Source organism: Ictidomys tridecemlineatus, chromosome 10 (genome assembly GCF_052094955.1).
Source record: "Ictidomys tridecemlineatus isolate mIctTri1 chromosome 10, mIctTri1.hap1, whole genome shotgun sequence".
NCBI lineage: Eukaryota > Metazoa > Chordata > Mammalia > Rodentia > Sciuridae > Ictidomys > Ictidomys tridecemlineatus.
The window spans coordinates 13,192,459-13,209,052 of NC_135486.1; the positions used below are offsets into that span (position 1 = coordinate 13,192,459).

Here is a 16,594-nt window from a genome sequence, read left to right on the forward strand (position 1 = left end):
TAGTTTTGTAAAGGTCTTGCTAAAAACCTTTAGTTAGGTTACTCCTAGGTATTTGATGTTTTCTGACAATTGCATTGCTTTATAAATTTCATTTTCTATTTATTTGTTGCCAAGTGTGTATAGAATTATAATTGATTTTTTGTGACTTTGCATTCAGAAAAATTGATAGTTTACTTCTTAATTTTAAGAGTTTGGAGATTCTTTTGGATTTCATACAAAATCATGTAATCTGCAAATAATCACACTTTTATTTCTTTCATCATTTATACTTTCTAGCTTTAATATGCTGGTGAAGACCTCTGTTACAATATTAAATAGAAATAGAACATCTTTTCCTTGTACCTGAACTAGGGAAATGTTCAAAGTCTCACCAAAGTATCAGATTAACTTCATGTTTTTTAAAAGATACCTTTTATCAGAGAGGTATCTCAAAGTTTAGAGTCTGTTTTTATGCTATCCGTTACGTTATATCAATCTGGTTATTTTTACATCATTTCCTATTTTAATTATTGTAATCTTATAATGCAATTTCTTTTTTTTTTTTTTTTTTTTTTGTGGTGCTGAGGATTGAACCCAGGGCCTTGTGCATGCAAGGCAAGCACTCTACCAACTAAGCTATATCCTCACTCCCTCCTGTATTTCTTTTTTCACAGTTTTTTTTCTCAAATATTCTTACTGATATATGGAATTTTGACTGAAGTTACATCACATAGTTTAATTAACTTGGAAAAAAATGCCATGTTCTTCATATCTAGTAAGTGTCCAGCAGCACTGAATAAATATTTTTCTATTTGTCGATTTTTTGGTCATATCCATGGTAAAGTTTTTTTCAAAATATGACTTCCACGTATTTTAAATTATGAAATGTGTTCTCTATACATATGAAATATTACATATAATAAATATATGTATGACAATGTGAATGAGAAGAAGAAAATGTATCCCCACCCACTTAATAAAGCATTTCATTTGCATTTGTTGTTGATTGTGGTGCTGGGGATGGAACCCAGGGTGCTCTACCACTGAGCTCTGACCCTTGCCCTCACCTCTGCACTTAAACCTCTCTAAGTCCTTCTCCCCACTTGCCATCTGCTTTCTCATCCCACACTAAGGATACTATCGTGAATCTATATTAATAATTCTCTTGCTTTTTGTTAGTTTTCCTTCATATGTCTATGTCCCTAAAAATATATCACTTAGTTCTATATTTCTTTTTTTACTTGCTTTGTTTGTTCAGCAAGATGTTGGTGAGAATCAGTCATGTTTTCAGCATAGCTACTGTTTCTTCATTTCCATGGATGCATTGTATTTCATTTTTAATATATGCTAAAACTATCCTTTCTACCATTGATGGTCATTTGAGTTGTCTTCAGGGTTTTCATGTTATGAGCAATGTCACTGTTCACATTTTTGTAAATGTCTTAGCATAAAGGTTATTTCTAAATAGGGGATTATATTTCTGAGTATTTTTTCTTTCAATTCTGTCTTCTACTTTATCAGTGCTGGTATTAGGGAAACTAGATTTTAACATTTTTCTTGTGTCCAGTTTGCTTCAGTCTTCCATGTAAACAATCAGACCAACCACAGTGTATGATTTGACCACTCCTTTTAAATAATGATACATTTCAGAGACCACTATAGATGGATATGGTGATGGGAAACATTCTCACTAAGATGGGCCTATCCTGGAGTTGTACCATCTTGTAACATGTTGGCTGTTACATTTTGGATTTGAGAAGGACATTTTTACCAGGTTAAGAAAGGCTTCTACTTCTCCGTACAAGTATTGAATTTTGCCAAATACTCTTCCAGCTTCCCTTGAAGCATTTGTTGTTTTTACTTAACTGTAGGTATGAGTATCTGACTAATATAGTTTTTCATAGTCTCTCATGGGTATCAAGCCAATCATTAGTATGGTATGGATCATTTTCTGTCTTTTCTCAAGAGCAAAAGGTGTCACAAAAATGCCATCAGACCTCAGTGATCCCACAAGATCTTCCTCCCTGTCATGGATGAGAAAACTGACTTGGCCAAGATATAGTGACTGACAGGTCCAACTCAGACGTCCTCTCTTCGTATTGATGATGACCTTGCACTGAACAGGCATGGTGAACTAGGAGGGAGAGTGTTACGATACTTTCCCAATCCTGACCTTTGCCTGGGATGAGGATATTAAATGAAAAGCTGCAGCCTGGGTTCTGGCCAGGGAACATGCCTGGCAGAGTCAGCTTCCTACAGGGTGAGCAGGTGTCAAAGGCAATAAGGTCTGGAGTTAAAGTTCCTGGGGAAGGTCCCTGTCCCCTCACAGTGAGCTCCTTCCTGCCAGCCTGGAGAAGTGGATCAGGCTGACCCTGACCAGGTAAGAACCATACTTCTGGGTCTGAGGATCCAGGCTGGTGTGGTTTCGGTGAGGGGTGTGTGTGTGTGTGTGTTGCAGTGCATGGGGAGGCACAGCAAGAAAACATAGCGCTGCTGGCTGGGGCTGTCCGGTGGTCATGGCATCTGACTGCACTCATCTTGGTCTTCTCTCCCAGCCTGTTGTTTGTGCTTCTCTCTCATTGTCATCTCCTCTCCCATCCCTCATCTCATCGGAGAGCTCTTTTACCCCCAAATTTTCAGGCTCACTCAGAATCAAAGTGCAAAGCTCCCATCACTCTCTGTGATCAGTGTGTACTTGGGGGTTGTTCAGGAAGCCCAGGTACTCGTTGGTCCTGGCTCTGCCTGTGGTCACTTTTGCCACAGGGCCTGGGATAGGACTGGCCACACTGAATGGATAAACCAAATCCATTGAAAGCAGCCTCGATTCTCTTAGCTAAGCATCCTTACCCAGTGGGAATTTTTTTTTCCTTCAATAAGCCATCTGTCATTTATTCAATACTTGTGTGGCAAGTACACGTTAGGGACCAGGGACACAATAAGGATCAGACACAATACGTCACCCAAGAAGCTCTCTGGATCATGGAGGACACAGCACCAGGTGTGGACAACTCCATGTAATGAGTGCTGTATTAAGACTGAAGGGTGTGTTGGGGGTAGGCTTCCCTGAGGAGAGGACTTTGGAGCTTTGAGTGTGGAAGGTCAGGAGATAGACAAGTTGGGATGGGGATGTGTGCTAGGCAGCTTGGGCTGCAATAAGAAATTACAGACTTGAGGATTTGAACAACAGAAATGTGGTTCTCACAGCTCAGGAGGTGGGAATTCAGAGATCGAGTGCCAGCCTGCTCAGGTTCTGAGGAGGGTTCACTTCCTGGCTGGCAAGTGGCCCCCTTTTTGCTGTGCCCTCACCTAGTGGTGGAGGTGGGGAGCAAGCTCCCTGGTGTCTCTTCTTAATAAAGCCACTAATTCCATCCTGGGGGCCCCATCCTCATGACCCACTTTACTCCCAAGAACCCAAGATTGAGCTTAGGTCTCAATCTATGAATGAGGGGAGCATAATTCAGTCATAGCAGGATGTGTATTGTGGGGAATGAAGCAGGGTCTTTCAGGCTGAAGGAAAGCCTGGACAAAGGAAAGGATACAAGCACCACCAGAGCCTGTCGGGAACCAGAGGCAACTCAATATGGCGGGAATACAAGAGCACTGTTGGTGACAGTGAGAGATGAGGCTGAGGACCCAAGGACCTATTCCTCCTCAAACTAACGGCCTCCAAATCACCTGGCACGCTTATTGGAAAACAGATTCCTGGGCTTTCCTCCACCCTATGGAACTGGAATCTCCATGAGTGAGACCTTGGGATCAGCCTTAAGCAGCACCCCAGAGAGTTTACACAGGAACTGGGCAGTCTCCAGCCTGGAATTCTGAGGGAGCCCAGGGAGGGTTTCAAGCAGGGACAAAGCAGGTGCATGGTTGACCCGCCCTGACTTCTCTTGTCCCTCTGTTGAAAGAATTAATGGGGGCTGATGAAGGCCCTGGAGCCGTGAATAATGGCTGCCCAGCCTTCTTGTTCTCATGGCAACACGTGCCCATGGCTAAGGTGAGTGATGGTGGAACTCAGGTTTTCCGTTGGACAAACTCCTTTATGCTGTACAGTAGAGGCATGGCAGAGATGTCCCTGCCACCCCATTCCTACCCCATCTGGGCCCTTACTGCATGACCTCGAAGGCCATCTCTCTCATCTCTCCCTTCATCCTATGTGGGGCCTGAATTCACCCGCCACACTGCTCCTCCTAGCTCAGGCTGAGTGTTCAGGCATGTTGGGGGAGGCGGGGAGGAGGGGAGGCTGTGCTTTATCTGAGGCTTCTCAGGATGGTGGCCTTCCTTGATCATTCAGATGAAGGAAGAGGGCACAGGGTCACTATTTGCCATGTGTTTTTTCTTCTAGATTTCTCTCCAAAAGATAGTAACAAAACAGTCTGATCTACAAGGAAATAAAGTAGCCCCAGCCCAGAGTGCACCAAGCTTAAGGCGAGGGGGTGGACTAGACCACCCTCCAGGGCTCCCACTTCACAGGACTCTGGCGACCAAGCTTCTCAACCTGAAGAGTCCCTGAGGCCTCAACCAGGCCCCCACCAGCCCTGCCCCACAGTCTCATCCTGTCCTTTCTGGGCATTTTCTGGTTTCATTTTTATCAGGCCTGCATACCTCCATGTTGGTGCACATGCTAATCTCTGCTTGAAATGCCTTCTCCCACCCCTCTCTTCCCCTCTCTCTGCTCATTGAGACCCAGTTCTCCCTGACCTCCATCCCACCCAGCATACCCTTCCCACCTCAATCTAGCTGTTCCTGAGAGTTACCTGTGCTAACCCGAGTGGGAGCGCTTACACTTACTCTGCCCCGGCCCTTGCCTTGCTCAATTTGACCAGAATTCCAGGGCAGGGTCTGTGGTGCTACAGGTTGTTCCCCAGTCCCTGACACAGGAGGAGTTCCACAAATGTCTGCTGAACCAAGCAGAATACAGATGAATCAGAAATGCCCTCTGAATGTGGATGCCATGATAATCTGATAGCATCCTACAAAGCTTATTGGTATCTTTAGGAGGGGTGACTTTTATAGCCTCTGAGTAGATGTGATACCCCATCCCTCTCCTTGTAAAATAACAAATTTAATGAGTAAACCAAAGGTGATTATTTGCATCCCCAAAGGTGGGGGGGGCAGGTTTCCTTTAAACATTAAACCTTCACTGGAATTTTCAGAAATTCCTTACAGATCATTAACTTCTAGGGGAGGGTGGGAGCAGGGGTCATGGAGAAATTACCTTTTGGAGTCTGAGTTCAGAGAAGCCTCTCTGAAAATCTTGGAAGCAGGCAAAACTGGGTCCAGATTCTCTCTCTGTTAGCTGTGTGGATTTGGGTAAGTCCCTCAATCTCTCTGTGTCCCAGGTTTCCTTATCCCTAAAATGGAGACCCATTACTCTTATTTTACAGGGTTATTGTAAAGATTTAGAAGAACCTCTATGAAGTGCCTTCGCTTATAGGAGGTTCCCAGTAATAGTAACAGCAATGTTGTTAGGTCTGACATTGCCTGTAGAAGAAAAGAAGGGGTCTCGTGTGGTGTGCAGGATTTGACCACTGGACTACAAGAATAAGGAAAAATCAAAGAATCCAGAAAGGACGGGCCAGAGCACTGGGCAGCATGTTTTTAGAATCACAACCCTTCATGTTTTTTTTCACAAATTCTTTGTTTTTTTTTTTTTAACTCTGTCTTTCCATGTTGAACTTGTGGATACTGGTGACAGTGCTGTACAGTGTGTTGTCTGAGGGTTTTGAACTCTAGAAGACCTGCCACTTACTGGTCCTATGTCCTTGGACACTCAACTAGACTCAGTTTTCTTATCTGAAGAAAGGGAGACCACAGTACTTAAGATTGCAATGGGATTAAAATGCTTAGCCATACATTTGGTGCAAGGTACACCATCCACAGATGGTACCATAACTATATTGTGATAGGATCAATACTAATAAACAGAGCAGTAAATGCCCAGTTTGAGGAACCACTAGCTCTAGAAACATGGAGGAATGGTCACAGACCCTGAAGACTACCCATAACAGAGCTATGTGACCCTGGCTCTGTTCCTTTACAATAGAGGGTTTACCCTGGATAATCTCTTAGGTTCCTAAATTGGCCCCAGGCCAAGTAACTGTAAACTACTGGCAGTTCCCCAATGGTGGCTGTCAGCCCTGGGTGCCTCTGCCTGCCCAGCTGCCCCTCCCCACCTTCTGCAGGGAAATCCTCCTTACCCGAGGCCAGCCCCTCTGGGAACCTCCCCTTCCATGCTCTGCTCATGCACTTGACACTGCCATGGCCTTTCCTGTTGCTATACCTGCCATTGAGAGGTGACTCAGTTCACAGGTTCAAGTACTCCATTCCTGAGAGTGAAGCTTTTTACGAAAGGAAAGATGGATGAAGGAACACTTCCTTTTCTGTAGAGATTTCTGGAATCTCCTGGATCCTCTCTTACTGTTTCTGTCTTCTGTGGAAAAATAGGTCCCGTAATAGTTTAGACTCGGTCACCTCCTTCCAGGAGAGAGAAAGAAGTCCATCGCAAGTTTGGATCACAGCTGTAGGCTAAGTCCTTTGCTGCTCCTTTCTCCCAGGTATGGAGAAAGTGACAAGTCTGTTCACGAGTCCCCAGGATCCTGAAAACCGATCCCTGCCCAAAGCAGCGGGCAACGCAGGTACCAGTTCTCGCCTTGGCAGATCGGACCAGCAAACCCACGTCCCCAGCGGGTTACTCTAGCTCCTCTACAAGGCGGGAGACAATGACCTTGACCTCGGAGGAAAGGGCGCCCTAAGACCACGGAGATGGCCCCACCGAGAGGTCAGCCAAAAAGTTGTCTACACAAAAGGCATTCCTGGGCGTCCACCCGGCGCAGAGCCTGGTGTAGAGTTACAGGCGGCTGCGGAGTGCAGGAGCGTGTCGCTCCTCCGCTCCGGCCCGCGTCGAGCCGCGTCCCCAGCCTCGCGCTGGGGGACCCAGCGCCCCGAGCGCGCCTCCGGCTCGGGACCGCCGTTCCCTCCGAGCAGAGGTCCGGTCGGGTGCCCTGGCCCTGCGGCCCTCCGAGCGCCCGGCCCCGTGGTCCCCAAACTCGGGGCGCCACCCTCGGTGTCCTCCGCCCCCTTGACGTGCCGGAGGCCCGCGCTGTGGCCCGCGGCGCGGAGCAGCGCTCCCGGGGCCTGGCCGGAGCTCGGGGCCGGGACGGCTGGGGGTGGGGAGGCCGAGGTCCCGGCTCCTCCAGCCCCTTCCGCTGCCCCTCCTCTCTGCCCTCCTGCTCCCTCTTCTCTTCCCGGCCGGGCGGGCGCCGGCCTGGCCTCCTTCCCCTCCAGGGCGAAGCCACGAACTAGCGGCCGGTGCGCTTCCTTCCCCGCCCGCGCCCGCCGCCGCCCGACCCGTCCTGGACCCAGGCCGCGGCCCGCGGGGCGGCTGCTCCGGCCCGGTCCACGCGGCCCGGGGCTCCCGCGGAGCCGGGGAGAGGCCGGCCTCGTCCTCCGGGGCCCCGGGTCGTGCGCGCCCCGAGGGGCGAGGCCTGCGGGCCGCGCTCCCGCCCGCCGCTCGGATTTGGGGCTGGAAGTCCCTCCCCGAGTTCTGCAGCGGGCCTGGGAGGGAGAGAGGGCTGAGGAGGGCCTCGCCTCTCCGAGGGATGGAGGGGATGGAGGAGGCGGCGGCCAGACCTGCCAGCGGCAGCCCTCAGTGAGTATGGAGAGGTGAGGCGCGGGAGGGCGGGGGGCCGCCGAGTGGGGACCCGGCCGCCGCCGCCGCCGAGCGCGAACCGAGGCCCTTCATGTCCATCTCCATTTAAGCTTCTCTGAGTTAGAGCAGATGCAAGGCTTGGGTCATAGAATCAGAAGGCTGCGGCAGAACCATCTTCCCGGAAGGCTGCCCAGGTGCCTCGAGGCGAGGGCCCCTTCTTTAAGCCTAGTCTCCCGACAAGGATCCTCTGGAAGGCTCTTCGAAAAGCTCTTTTAATTTAACTGAAACTGCTTGTATTAGACTCTAATCCCGTTTTCTGGATTGACTCATAGAAGAGAGGAAGAGGTGGCTGGGCCGGAAAGAGGAGCATTCTAGATTAACCGAGCATTCTAGATTACAGCAAATGGTTTCTAAACCATTTGGTTTAGGTCTTTTTCCTAAAGACCGTCCCCAAACTTCACTTAAAAATAACACGAGAGATTGCATTAAATGTGTCTTTTGCTGTACAAAGCACACATTCCTGAGACGTTGTATATATGCTGAATTGAAATAAGCAACTATAGAGGGAATTGCTACTTCAGAGTATTTTGTGGTGAATTTTTAGTCCATGTGTGAAGGGAATAATTTCCTCCTAATTTGTAGTTTATGCACATAGGGATTTTCATAAATGAAGTTTACTTCAAGCAGGACACATCTAGATGTATGTGGAGTAGCATTTTCCTAGAGAGCAGAGCAACTAGTAAGACTTAGTGGCATGTGTGCACACAGGTAACACTTTGAATAAAATCCTGGTGCATGTTTTCTTTCCCTGTGAAGCAGTTAACATTAGCCATGCCACTGAGGAGCAGTGTAATGCTGGCAACTCACTTAACCTTTGTGGACTGAACAGTCTCATCTGCAGAATAACTGGAGGAGGTCTTGTGGTCACTATGTTTTTGAAGAGTCCTGGGCTTGGAATGAGAAACTTTTGCATTCCAAACTGGGCAGGCCTCTCTTAGCACATGTGTGATGTGATCTGTGCCTCAGTTAACCCCCTCTGTACAAGTGAGGATCATGACATCATTCTGGCAGCATTCTGTCCAAATTATTTGAGAGAGTGCTGTGGAAAGCACTCCAAAGGATTCTGCCTAGCATAGGGCAGATGCCCCCATAGGAGTTCAAGATTGATCAAGGTTTCCCTTTGAGCATAGCCTCATCAATCCCATGCTGTGGTCTGAGGCTTGCGGGTGGGTGGTTTGAAAGACACCTCCAGCCTGTCATCTCTCTGAGCTCCCTCATCCACAAGGAAGAGCATGTTGGCTAATGGAATTACTCCTGGCCGCCTGAGGGGGCCTGGTCCTTGTAAAGTCACCACATGCCCACTGAGGCTACCTTTCAGTGAAGCAGGAAGGCCAGGGAGTGGGGACTCATCCTGGGTTTCCCTCTGGTCCACATTCGGCATAGGGTTAATTGCTGTTTGAAGCTTCATTATGTCCACTTGTAGAATGGGGATAGAAATACCAGAATACTACTCAGAGTTGAAAGTAAAAGTTCCCTAACCCTCCCATGATTTACACTTTTCAAAGTGCTCTCACAGTGTCCAGAGGCCACCCTGCTCTGACTCCAGCTTACTTGGTGTGGATAGGACTCTAGACAACACACTGGGGGGAGGGTGTGTTTGAGCCATCCTGGTGCTGGATCTCAGGCTCTCTGTCTGTTTTCTCCTCCAGAGGGTCCAACACAGGAAGCAGAATGGCCAACGCCATGCAGGTGACCTCGGCTGTGGAGAGAAATGGTCCTGAGCCACAACCAGACAATGGACCTCTCCTGAGACCCTGGCCTAACTCTCGGGAAGACAGAACACCCAGCCTGATGGCCCCCAAGCCTCCCAGCACATGGAGGGTGCGGGTCCAAGGCCCCTCTGTGCTGGAGTCCAAGGTGAGGGCTTTGAAGGAGAAGATGACAGCAAGTAAACAAGGGGCCAGCTCCTGCCCCACCTCCCATGAACAGTCATCCCTCAAAAAACCCAAATGCCGACGAGTCAAAGCTGGAGGAATTCAGGCCCCACCAGAGGGCTGTTCCCTACCAGAGGGCATGGTGGCCTCTCATGCTCAGAACCCATCCAATGAGCCCCTGGACAGCAGTGTCAGTGAGGGGGAACCTTCCAGAAATGGGGGCTCCAGGCCTCCCTGGTCACCTGCCCTTGGGCTTGAGTGCTGGAATGGGCAGAGCCCGTGGTCTCCAGAAGCATCATGGATGTTGCCTGAAGGTGAGAAGGGTCTGCCACCAGAGCCTGGCTCTTTGCAAGAGAGCCTCTCCCATGGAATTACTCCTGGCCGCCTGGGGGGGCCTGGTCCTTGGAAAGTCACCCACATGCCCAGCCTGAAGAAAGGAAGGCCATGTGCCCTTCAAGATGGTCTGGTCGAAGTGGGAGACTTGGACAGCACTCCTCTGACCTCTGAGGAGAACTTTGTCCCCAGGGCAGCCCTGCTGCCAGGGCTCTGGAGACCTGGAGACCTGGAGGCTCTGGGCACTGGGGGCAGTGTCTTGTCCCTGTCTGACCGAGTCGAAAGGAATCGCCTGCTGCTGCAGGAGATGCTGAAGGTCTCAGGACAGAGCCCTCCCAAGGTGGAGACTCCAGCCTGGACTCCGTCCTGGGATACAGCTGCACCAGGTGAGGCTCATTCTGCAGGTCTGGGTGGGGCGGCCGAAGGGAGTCCCGTGCGAGGGAAAAGGAAGGGGTGCTTGGTTGGGAGCAGAGAAGGAAGGAGAGCACAGTTGTCTGTCACCAAAATCATCAATGTCCTCTTGGCTTTGACATAGGTTCTTTTTTTTTTTTTTCTTTTTAAAAATTTTTTGGTAGTTGTAGATGGACAGGCTGCCTTTATTTTATTTGTTTATTTTTTATATGGTGCTGAGGATCAAATCCAGTGCCTCACATATGCTAGACAAGCACTCTCCCAGTGAGCCACAGCCCTTGATATAGGTTCTTTACCAGCTCACAGGCAGCCCTGCCTGGTAAAACCCCCCCCTGACCCTCCAGATCAATGAGAAGCCACCCTCTGGGCTTAGGGGTAGAAGCTACTATAACTTCTTCCCTGTGTCTTTACCCCTTCCCATGGTGGCCTTTTGAACTTGTTCCAGTGACATGCCTTACCCCCTGGTGGACCACATCACCCTCTGAGGCAAGCAGAAATGTGTATCTCACAGTTCTGGAGGCTGGGAGTCCAAGATCAAAGAACTATAGATATCAGATTCTCCCTGTGTTCCCAGGTGGTAGAAGACCTTCCCAGCAAAGAGGCTGAGCGTCCTATCCACGGGGCCCAGCTCCTGCAGTGGAGCTGCAGGGAGGTGCCAGGGTTCTGACCCAGCAGACACCTTCTTCATAAGCTCATGTGTCACCCCTACCTGAGGGCACATGTGGTCCTCTCAGCCCACACCATGCCTACCTACAGTCATCATGACAGACTGTGCCTGCATTTCTTTGACTGAGACACAGGCAAGCTGTTGGGTTTATCTGGGGGTAAATTACTGGAGAAATCTCTCTCCTTGGTGTCAGTTAGAGGCAGCTGAGAGCCCCATTTCTGCTTCTGTTCTCTTATCTCTGCTTCTATTCTGGGCCCTAGAGCGACCCTCGGGGGATGTGGACCGGGACTCGGGTATCTCTCTGCAGGACTCAGACCAGAACAGGTAAGAGTTCAGAGCCTACATTTTCTCTCCTTCCTTCTTCACTGTTATCCCTCCATTTCCTCTGCACCAGGACACTAGGAGACTGTGCAAAGCCAGACAGCAAACCCCAGCAAACCCCATGCTGGTGGACAGTGGGCCCCTGGATCATCAGCCCTGAGACCCCCCAAAAAGTGTCAGTTGCTCCCAGTTACCCAGGCTGCTGCCTACCCGCTAGTTAGGCAAAACCACCAGGCACAGAGGTGTGCAAAGAGCTTCGCCTGCTGTGTGTCCCAGGGCCATTTCCCCTGCCCAGGCCTGTCTCTTTTATCAGTGAAATGGGAGAATTGTAGTTGTTGGGTTACTTCACAGGGTTATGCTGAGACTAAAAAATGTGATAATGGCTGTGGCAGTCGTAGGGAAAGTACATGAATGCGAAGCTTTCACTCCACCTGTTCTTTTCCTAATCAAGGGCATGTGCTGGGGTCAGTCTTCACCTCCAACCTCACTATGATGTCTACAGACTTTTTTTCCTAGCCTCTCCACCAGTGTTCCGTGGATCTGGACGTGCTGGAGTGTGATGGGGGAATTGGGGGCACCCGTCCTTCACAGGCAGTGTCCTGAGCCAGGCAGGGTGAGAAGAGTGTGCACAAAGTGTGGCAGGGGCCACAGAAGGCCTGAGCTGCTGCTGTGCCTGTGCAGAGGTTGGCCTCAGCCTCCATCTTTGCTGGACTCTTGGCACATGAGACTAAGAGAGGCCCTGGGGCTGGGAACGGCTCCCTTTTCCCCAGCTGCACAGTGATGTCAGCCTCTCCAGGGTCTTGTGGTTTCTGCTGAGGGCAGAGGTCAGCATTGTTGCTGCCCCATGAGCGGCCGCTCCCTGCATGAGTTCTGTTAGTTTGACCAGCCCTTCAGAAAATGTGGGCAGGGCCTCTCTTAGTCCATTTGTCTTAGTCCAAATGTCTTAGTCCATTTGGGCCACTGTAACAAAATGCCATCAGCTGTGTGGCTTACAACAACAGAAATGTGTATCTCACAGTTCTGGAGGCGGAAGTCCAAGATCAAAGAGCCAACAGATTCTGTGTCTGATGAAGGCAGGTCTCCTGGCTCATAGATTCTCACTGTATTTTCACATGGCAGAAGGAGGCCAGAGTGCTCTCTGGGGCCCCTTTACAAGGGCACTAATCGCCTCCCAAAGGCCTCCCTTCCTAATCACATCACACTGGGGATTAGGATTCAACATATGAATTTGGGGGGACCAGAGCAGCCCCTGGTCCTGCACTCTGCTGTAACAAAGCAGGGGCTGCCCAGTCAGGTGATTTGGCTTCTGCTTGCTGAAGGGTCTGGTGGAGAGAGGGATGTCTGGCCCCTCAGTCTTCTCCCACCTCTGAGGCCATTGTTGTCAGCCTCTTGTCTCCTCCTGACCTGACCCTGCCAGCCACGAGGAGTGTCACTACAGGAAGGACCGTGGTCCTCGGGGATGCTCGACTCCCCCGCCCTCCTTCTGTCCCTGCCCCACCTTCCCCGGCAGGTGCACCTGGGTCCTGCGGAGGTGGCACCCCTGTTCCTCCCACCCCCACCCGCCGCCCTTGATGGAGAAAGTCCCTGGGGAAGGTGCAAAGGTGCAGCCCCTGGAGTTTCACTCAGAGGAGACTGTTGAAAAGAGAAGCCAGTGCTCCTGGCTTGCACGTTGGATCACAGCTACTAAAGGCCTCTCCTTTTAAAGGAGGACCTTGACCCTGTGGGGAGGGACTTTCCCTCAGGCCTGTGAGGAGGTGGTGTTGGTTTAGAACCCTCAGGACAGGGGCTCCTGACTATGGTCTAACCTGCCAGGCCATCTGCAGCCACGGGTGCATTTTAGAGTTTGCATAGGGTTGTGCACATGTGTATTGCATGATTTGTGTGTGTGTGTGTGTGTGTATGTGTGTGTATGATGGGTGGTGCAAGTGTGTCAGGGATTGGGGAGGAGAGGTGACTTAGTGAACTTTAGGACCCATTCCAACACTAACAAAATATCCCCTTAAAATGCCTAGCAGAGGGGTTGGGGTTGTAGCTCAGAGGCCCAGCACTCGCCTAGTGTGGGTGAGGCACCGGGTTCGATCCTCAGCACCACATAAGTGTAAAATAAAGATGTTGTGTCCACTTAAAACTAACAAATAAATATTTTTTTAAAAAAATGCCTAGCAGAGAGGGACACAGAGTTGGCATGAGAGTCACGTTCCCCCTAGGCAGATACCCAGGCGGAAGGGCCGGGAAACATGGGCAGATTCAGGGAGGGAGAAGTCCTGCCATGTCACGGCAGACCCTCTGAGAGGCTCCTTATCTGGCTCCATTCTTGAGCCTTCTGGGTGGACATGAAAGTGTCCCCAAGACACCACAGGGCTCCGTGTCCCCCTTAAGTGGTTTGCTGGTGTCACTTCTATAGAGCCAGACTTCACAAGAGATCTTTGAGGTAAGGCATGCTTCCCTCAGCTCTGTACCCTGGAGGACCACCAGGTCAGGGTCCTGGACTTAGTGTCCACACTAAGTGGTTTAGGACCCCTTGCAGAGAAGTGCTCTGAGAATGGCTGATTGTCCTGGACATTCAGGGACATGCAAAAGGCAGGGCCTTTTCAGGGAGGAGTGAGAGCCTCAGCTCTTCTCAGGGTTGAGGGATAAGCAGCCCTGCCTCACACCTCCTCAAGCTCCGCATTCCTGCAGCTTCTTGCTCCACTCAGAGAGCCATTACGACCAGGCAACCCACCATGGACTTCATTATGTCCATACTTCCTACTGCTCTATAAGGTAATGAGACAAGAAGCTCATGAAATGAGGGTGACTTCAGAGCCCAAATTAGCACTTGGGGTGTGGGCTGGCCCCGTTTGCTGGGAGGTAGTCCTAGGGAATCAGCTGCTGAGATGAGCCATCCAAGATCCAGGATCTTCAATGCAAAGGGTCAGATGCAGAGGAGACCTCCATCCCCAACTTCAGTGTCGTCCTGTTCTACTAAGAGGCAAGAGAAGGCTCAGCCCCAGAGGACTGGACCATCCCAGTGGCCAGTCCAAAGGCCAGGCCCACAGCTGCTCTTCTCCAGCCTTATGCACAGGTGCTGTGCTAAGTTCCTGCACTCCCACTTTATCCCAATCACAGACCTTATGTGCTGCTCCTGGGTCACTGACAGAGACCACCACGTTTCAGGGCCACCAACTGTCCTTCCCATCCCTCCACAGGCCATCCTGGGGCTAGGGGTCTGGGGATCTTGTGTGTCCCCCAGCCTGGAATCTCCTCAGGTGTGGGCACTGAGGTATAGGAGTCTCCGTGGAATAAGCTTGTTGTCTCCTGAGTGTCACTGAGGTGTTCAGGCTTGGAGTCTTGATGGGAGGGGGAGGATGCAGGGAGACGTGGGGCCTCAGAGAGTGTAAAGGGCTCCCTGGAGAGAGGTGGGAGAACAGGGAATGGGTGCTGTGCTTGGGGAGCCTCTGCCATCATCCACACCTGGCAGCCGATGGCTGTGCTGTCACTTGCATCCAAGGGCTTAGATCCAAAATGTTCTTCTCTATAAAATGGCCACAGCCATCTCCATCTGTCCCTTCCCGGAGGCTCTGAGAGACATACTGGGATTACAGAGTGCTTGAGGATCCCACATGAATCAGCAGGAATGGAATTGGTGAAACAGAGGAGCAGCAGTCCGTGCAGGGCTGGCTTCAGACCCCAGGCCACAGGGCGTCTGGCTGATGCAAGTGCCTGGGTGGCTCCAGGCCGGGGGGGCCCTCCCCAGCAGGCAGTCTCCACTGAGAGGCATGCTGCATGCCCAGGCTGCCCTGGTTCAAGTCTGGAGTGTGTGTGTGTGTGTGTGTGTGTGTGTGTGTGTGTGTGTGTGTGTGTATGTGAGAGAGAGAGAGAGAGCACGTCTGCAGGGGCTCTAATGATTGATCTGCCCAGGGGGAGGTGGGGAGGAGGCAGCTCTGGGTCAGGCTGTTTTCCTGCGCTGGAGGGAAGAATTCCTAGGTGCCCACCTCACCTCCCCACGGGAAGAGATGAGTATCTTTGGAAGAGAGGCGCAGGACCAGGTGTGTATGTGGGAAGAGGCGCCTTACTTTCACCGCCTCTGGGTGCACCACCTGCCAGGAACCTCTGTGCGTTCAGCTGTCCGGAAGTTTTCCAAACCTTGTCCTTATGGGGTTTGATGGAGGCTTCAGCGTGTAGGCAGGCGTGATCACATCACTGGCTGACTATGATTGGCTCAGCCTTCTCTCCCTCACCCTTTCCCTCCTGGGGACATGGAGGTGGAGCCGCAAGTCCCAACCTTCTAATCCTGCCTAGGCTTCTGGAAGCCCTCTGCCTGCAAAAGTCAAGTTGATTACTCTGGAGATTCCAAGGGTTGTAGGAGCTGTGTACTGGGAACCAGAGGCAATGACCCAATGTATATTTCGTATATCACAGTATCACAGAGACTCTTGTTTGAGTGGAGCACTGTATGTGCATGTCAGTGTGATCCCAGGTGAAACTGCCTGTGTTTTGCTCTCACTGACCACTGCCTGCATCGCTGCAGCCATAGCTCTTACTCTCCTCCTGGAGCTCCTGGGGGCAGGAACTGTGCTGCTTACAGAACAGGGGCTCAGAAAACTGGCAGAGGCAGGCAGGAAGGAGCGAGTGAGGGCTGGACCTGTGTGGGCTTGCGAGGGTCTGGATGGAAACAGGAGAGGACATTCCAGACGGGTGAGGCCTGCAGAAATGCCTGGGAGCGTCTGAGGTGGAATGTGTGGTGGATGACCCTATTAGGATGTAGGGTGGAGGCCACTTATGGAGAACCCTTGGGATTTTTATTTTAATCGGAATGTAGAGACATTTAAGGATCTTGCTCATGTCGCCCCCCACCCCCCAGTAGCAGGGTGATCTTAGCTCCTGGAGTGTGGGCTGACACAGTGGCCTGGGGTCTGGTGCTGTGTCAGGGAGCCTGGTGAGGGGGGTTGGAGGTCATTCTGAGCCACAAGTCGGGTTCCAGATCTTCCAGGCCCTAGTATCAGGGAGTCATAATGAGTCCTGGGTGAGCATGGGAGAAGAGACACTCCTGCCCTACCCCAGGATTCCTGGTATAACTAAGGACCCCCCCCAGGGCAAGGGTGTCACTAAAAGAGTGGCTGAGCCCTCCCTGTCCTGCTTACATAGCCCCCAGCCATTCCTGTGCTGCCCCATGGTCTCAGACAGGTTGGCACAAAGGAGAATCCATTACCATCCAGTCCCACCAAGACTAAAACAAAAAAGAAAAATAATTAGGCTTAACTGCTCAACAGTTTTTACTACAAACCCTGCTCCCTTGGTGTCTGGTACTCTGGAGCCTCT

At 51.0% G+C, this 16,594-nt stretch overlaps 1 protein-coding gene and 1 long non-coding RNA gene across 12 annotated transcripts in view; one reads left to right on the top strand and one right to left on the bottom strand.

The window, feature by feature from the left end:
• Positions 1 to 528: 528 nt before the first annotated feature.
• LOC144367133 (uncharacterized) lies at positions 529 to 6,513 on the bottom strand. The gene is made up of 2 exons (XR_013426417.1): positions 6,260 to 6,513; positions 529 to 5,330 (listed from the first exon to the last, which is right to left on the bottom strand). It is a non-coding gene; the product is annotated as an uncharacterized LOC144367133 (long non-coding RNA).
• The window catches only part of Kiaa1614 (KIAA1614 ortholog), a 36,203-nt gene continuing 24,786 nt past the window's right edge, over positions 5,178 to 16,594 (top strand). For 6 of the 11 annotated variants that reach the window (XM_078022420.1, XM_078022423.1, XM_078022422.1 and 3 more), the window contains exons 1-3: positions 6,973 to 7,641; positions 9,337 to 10,280; positions 11,233 to 11,296. In XM_078022420.1, coding sequence (XP_077878546.1) covers positions 7,634 to 7,641; positions 9,337 to 10,280; positions 11,233 to 11,296 — 1,016 coding nt within the window. In that variant the 5' untranslated portion in view covers positions 6,973 to 7,633. Of the gene's footprint in view, positions 5,290 to 6,622; positions 6,758 to 6,972; positions 7,642 to 9,336; positions 10,281 to 11,232; positions 11,297 to 16,594 lie in introns of those variants that run through there. The other 5 variants (XM_078022421.1, XM_078022427.1, XM_005319735.5 and 2 more) reach the window with 3 other exon arrangements.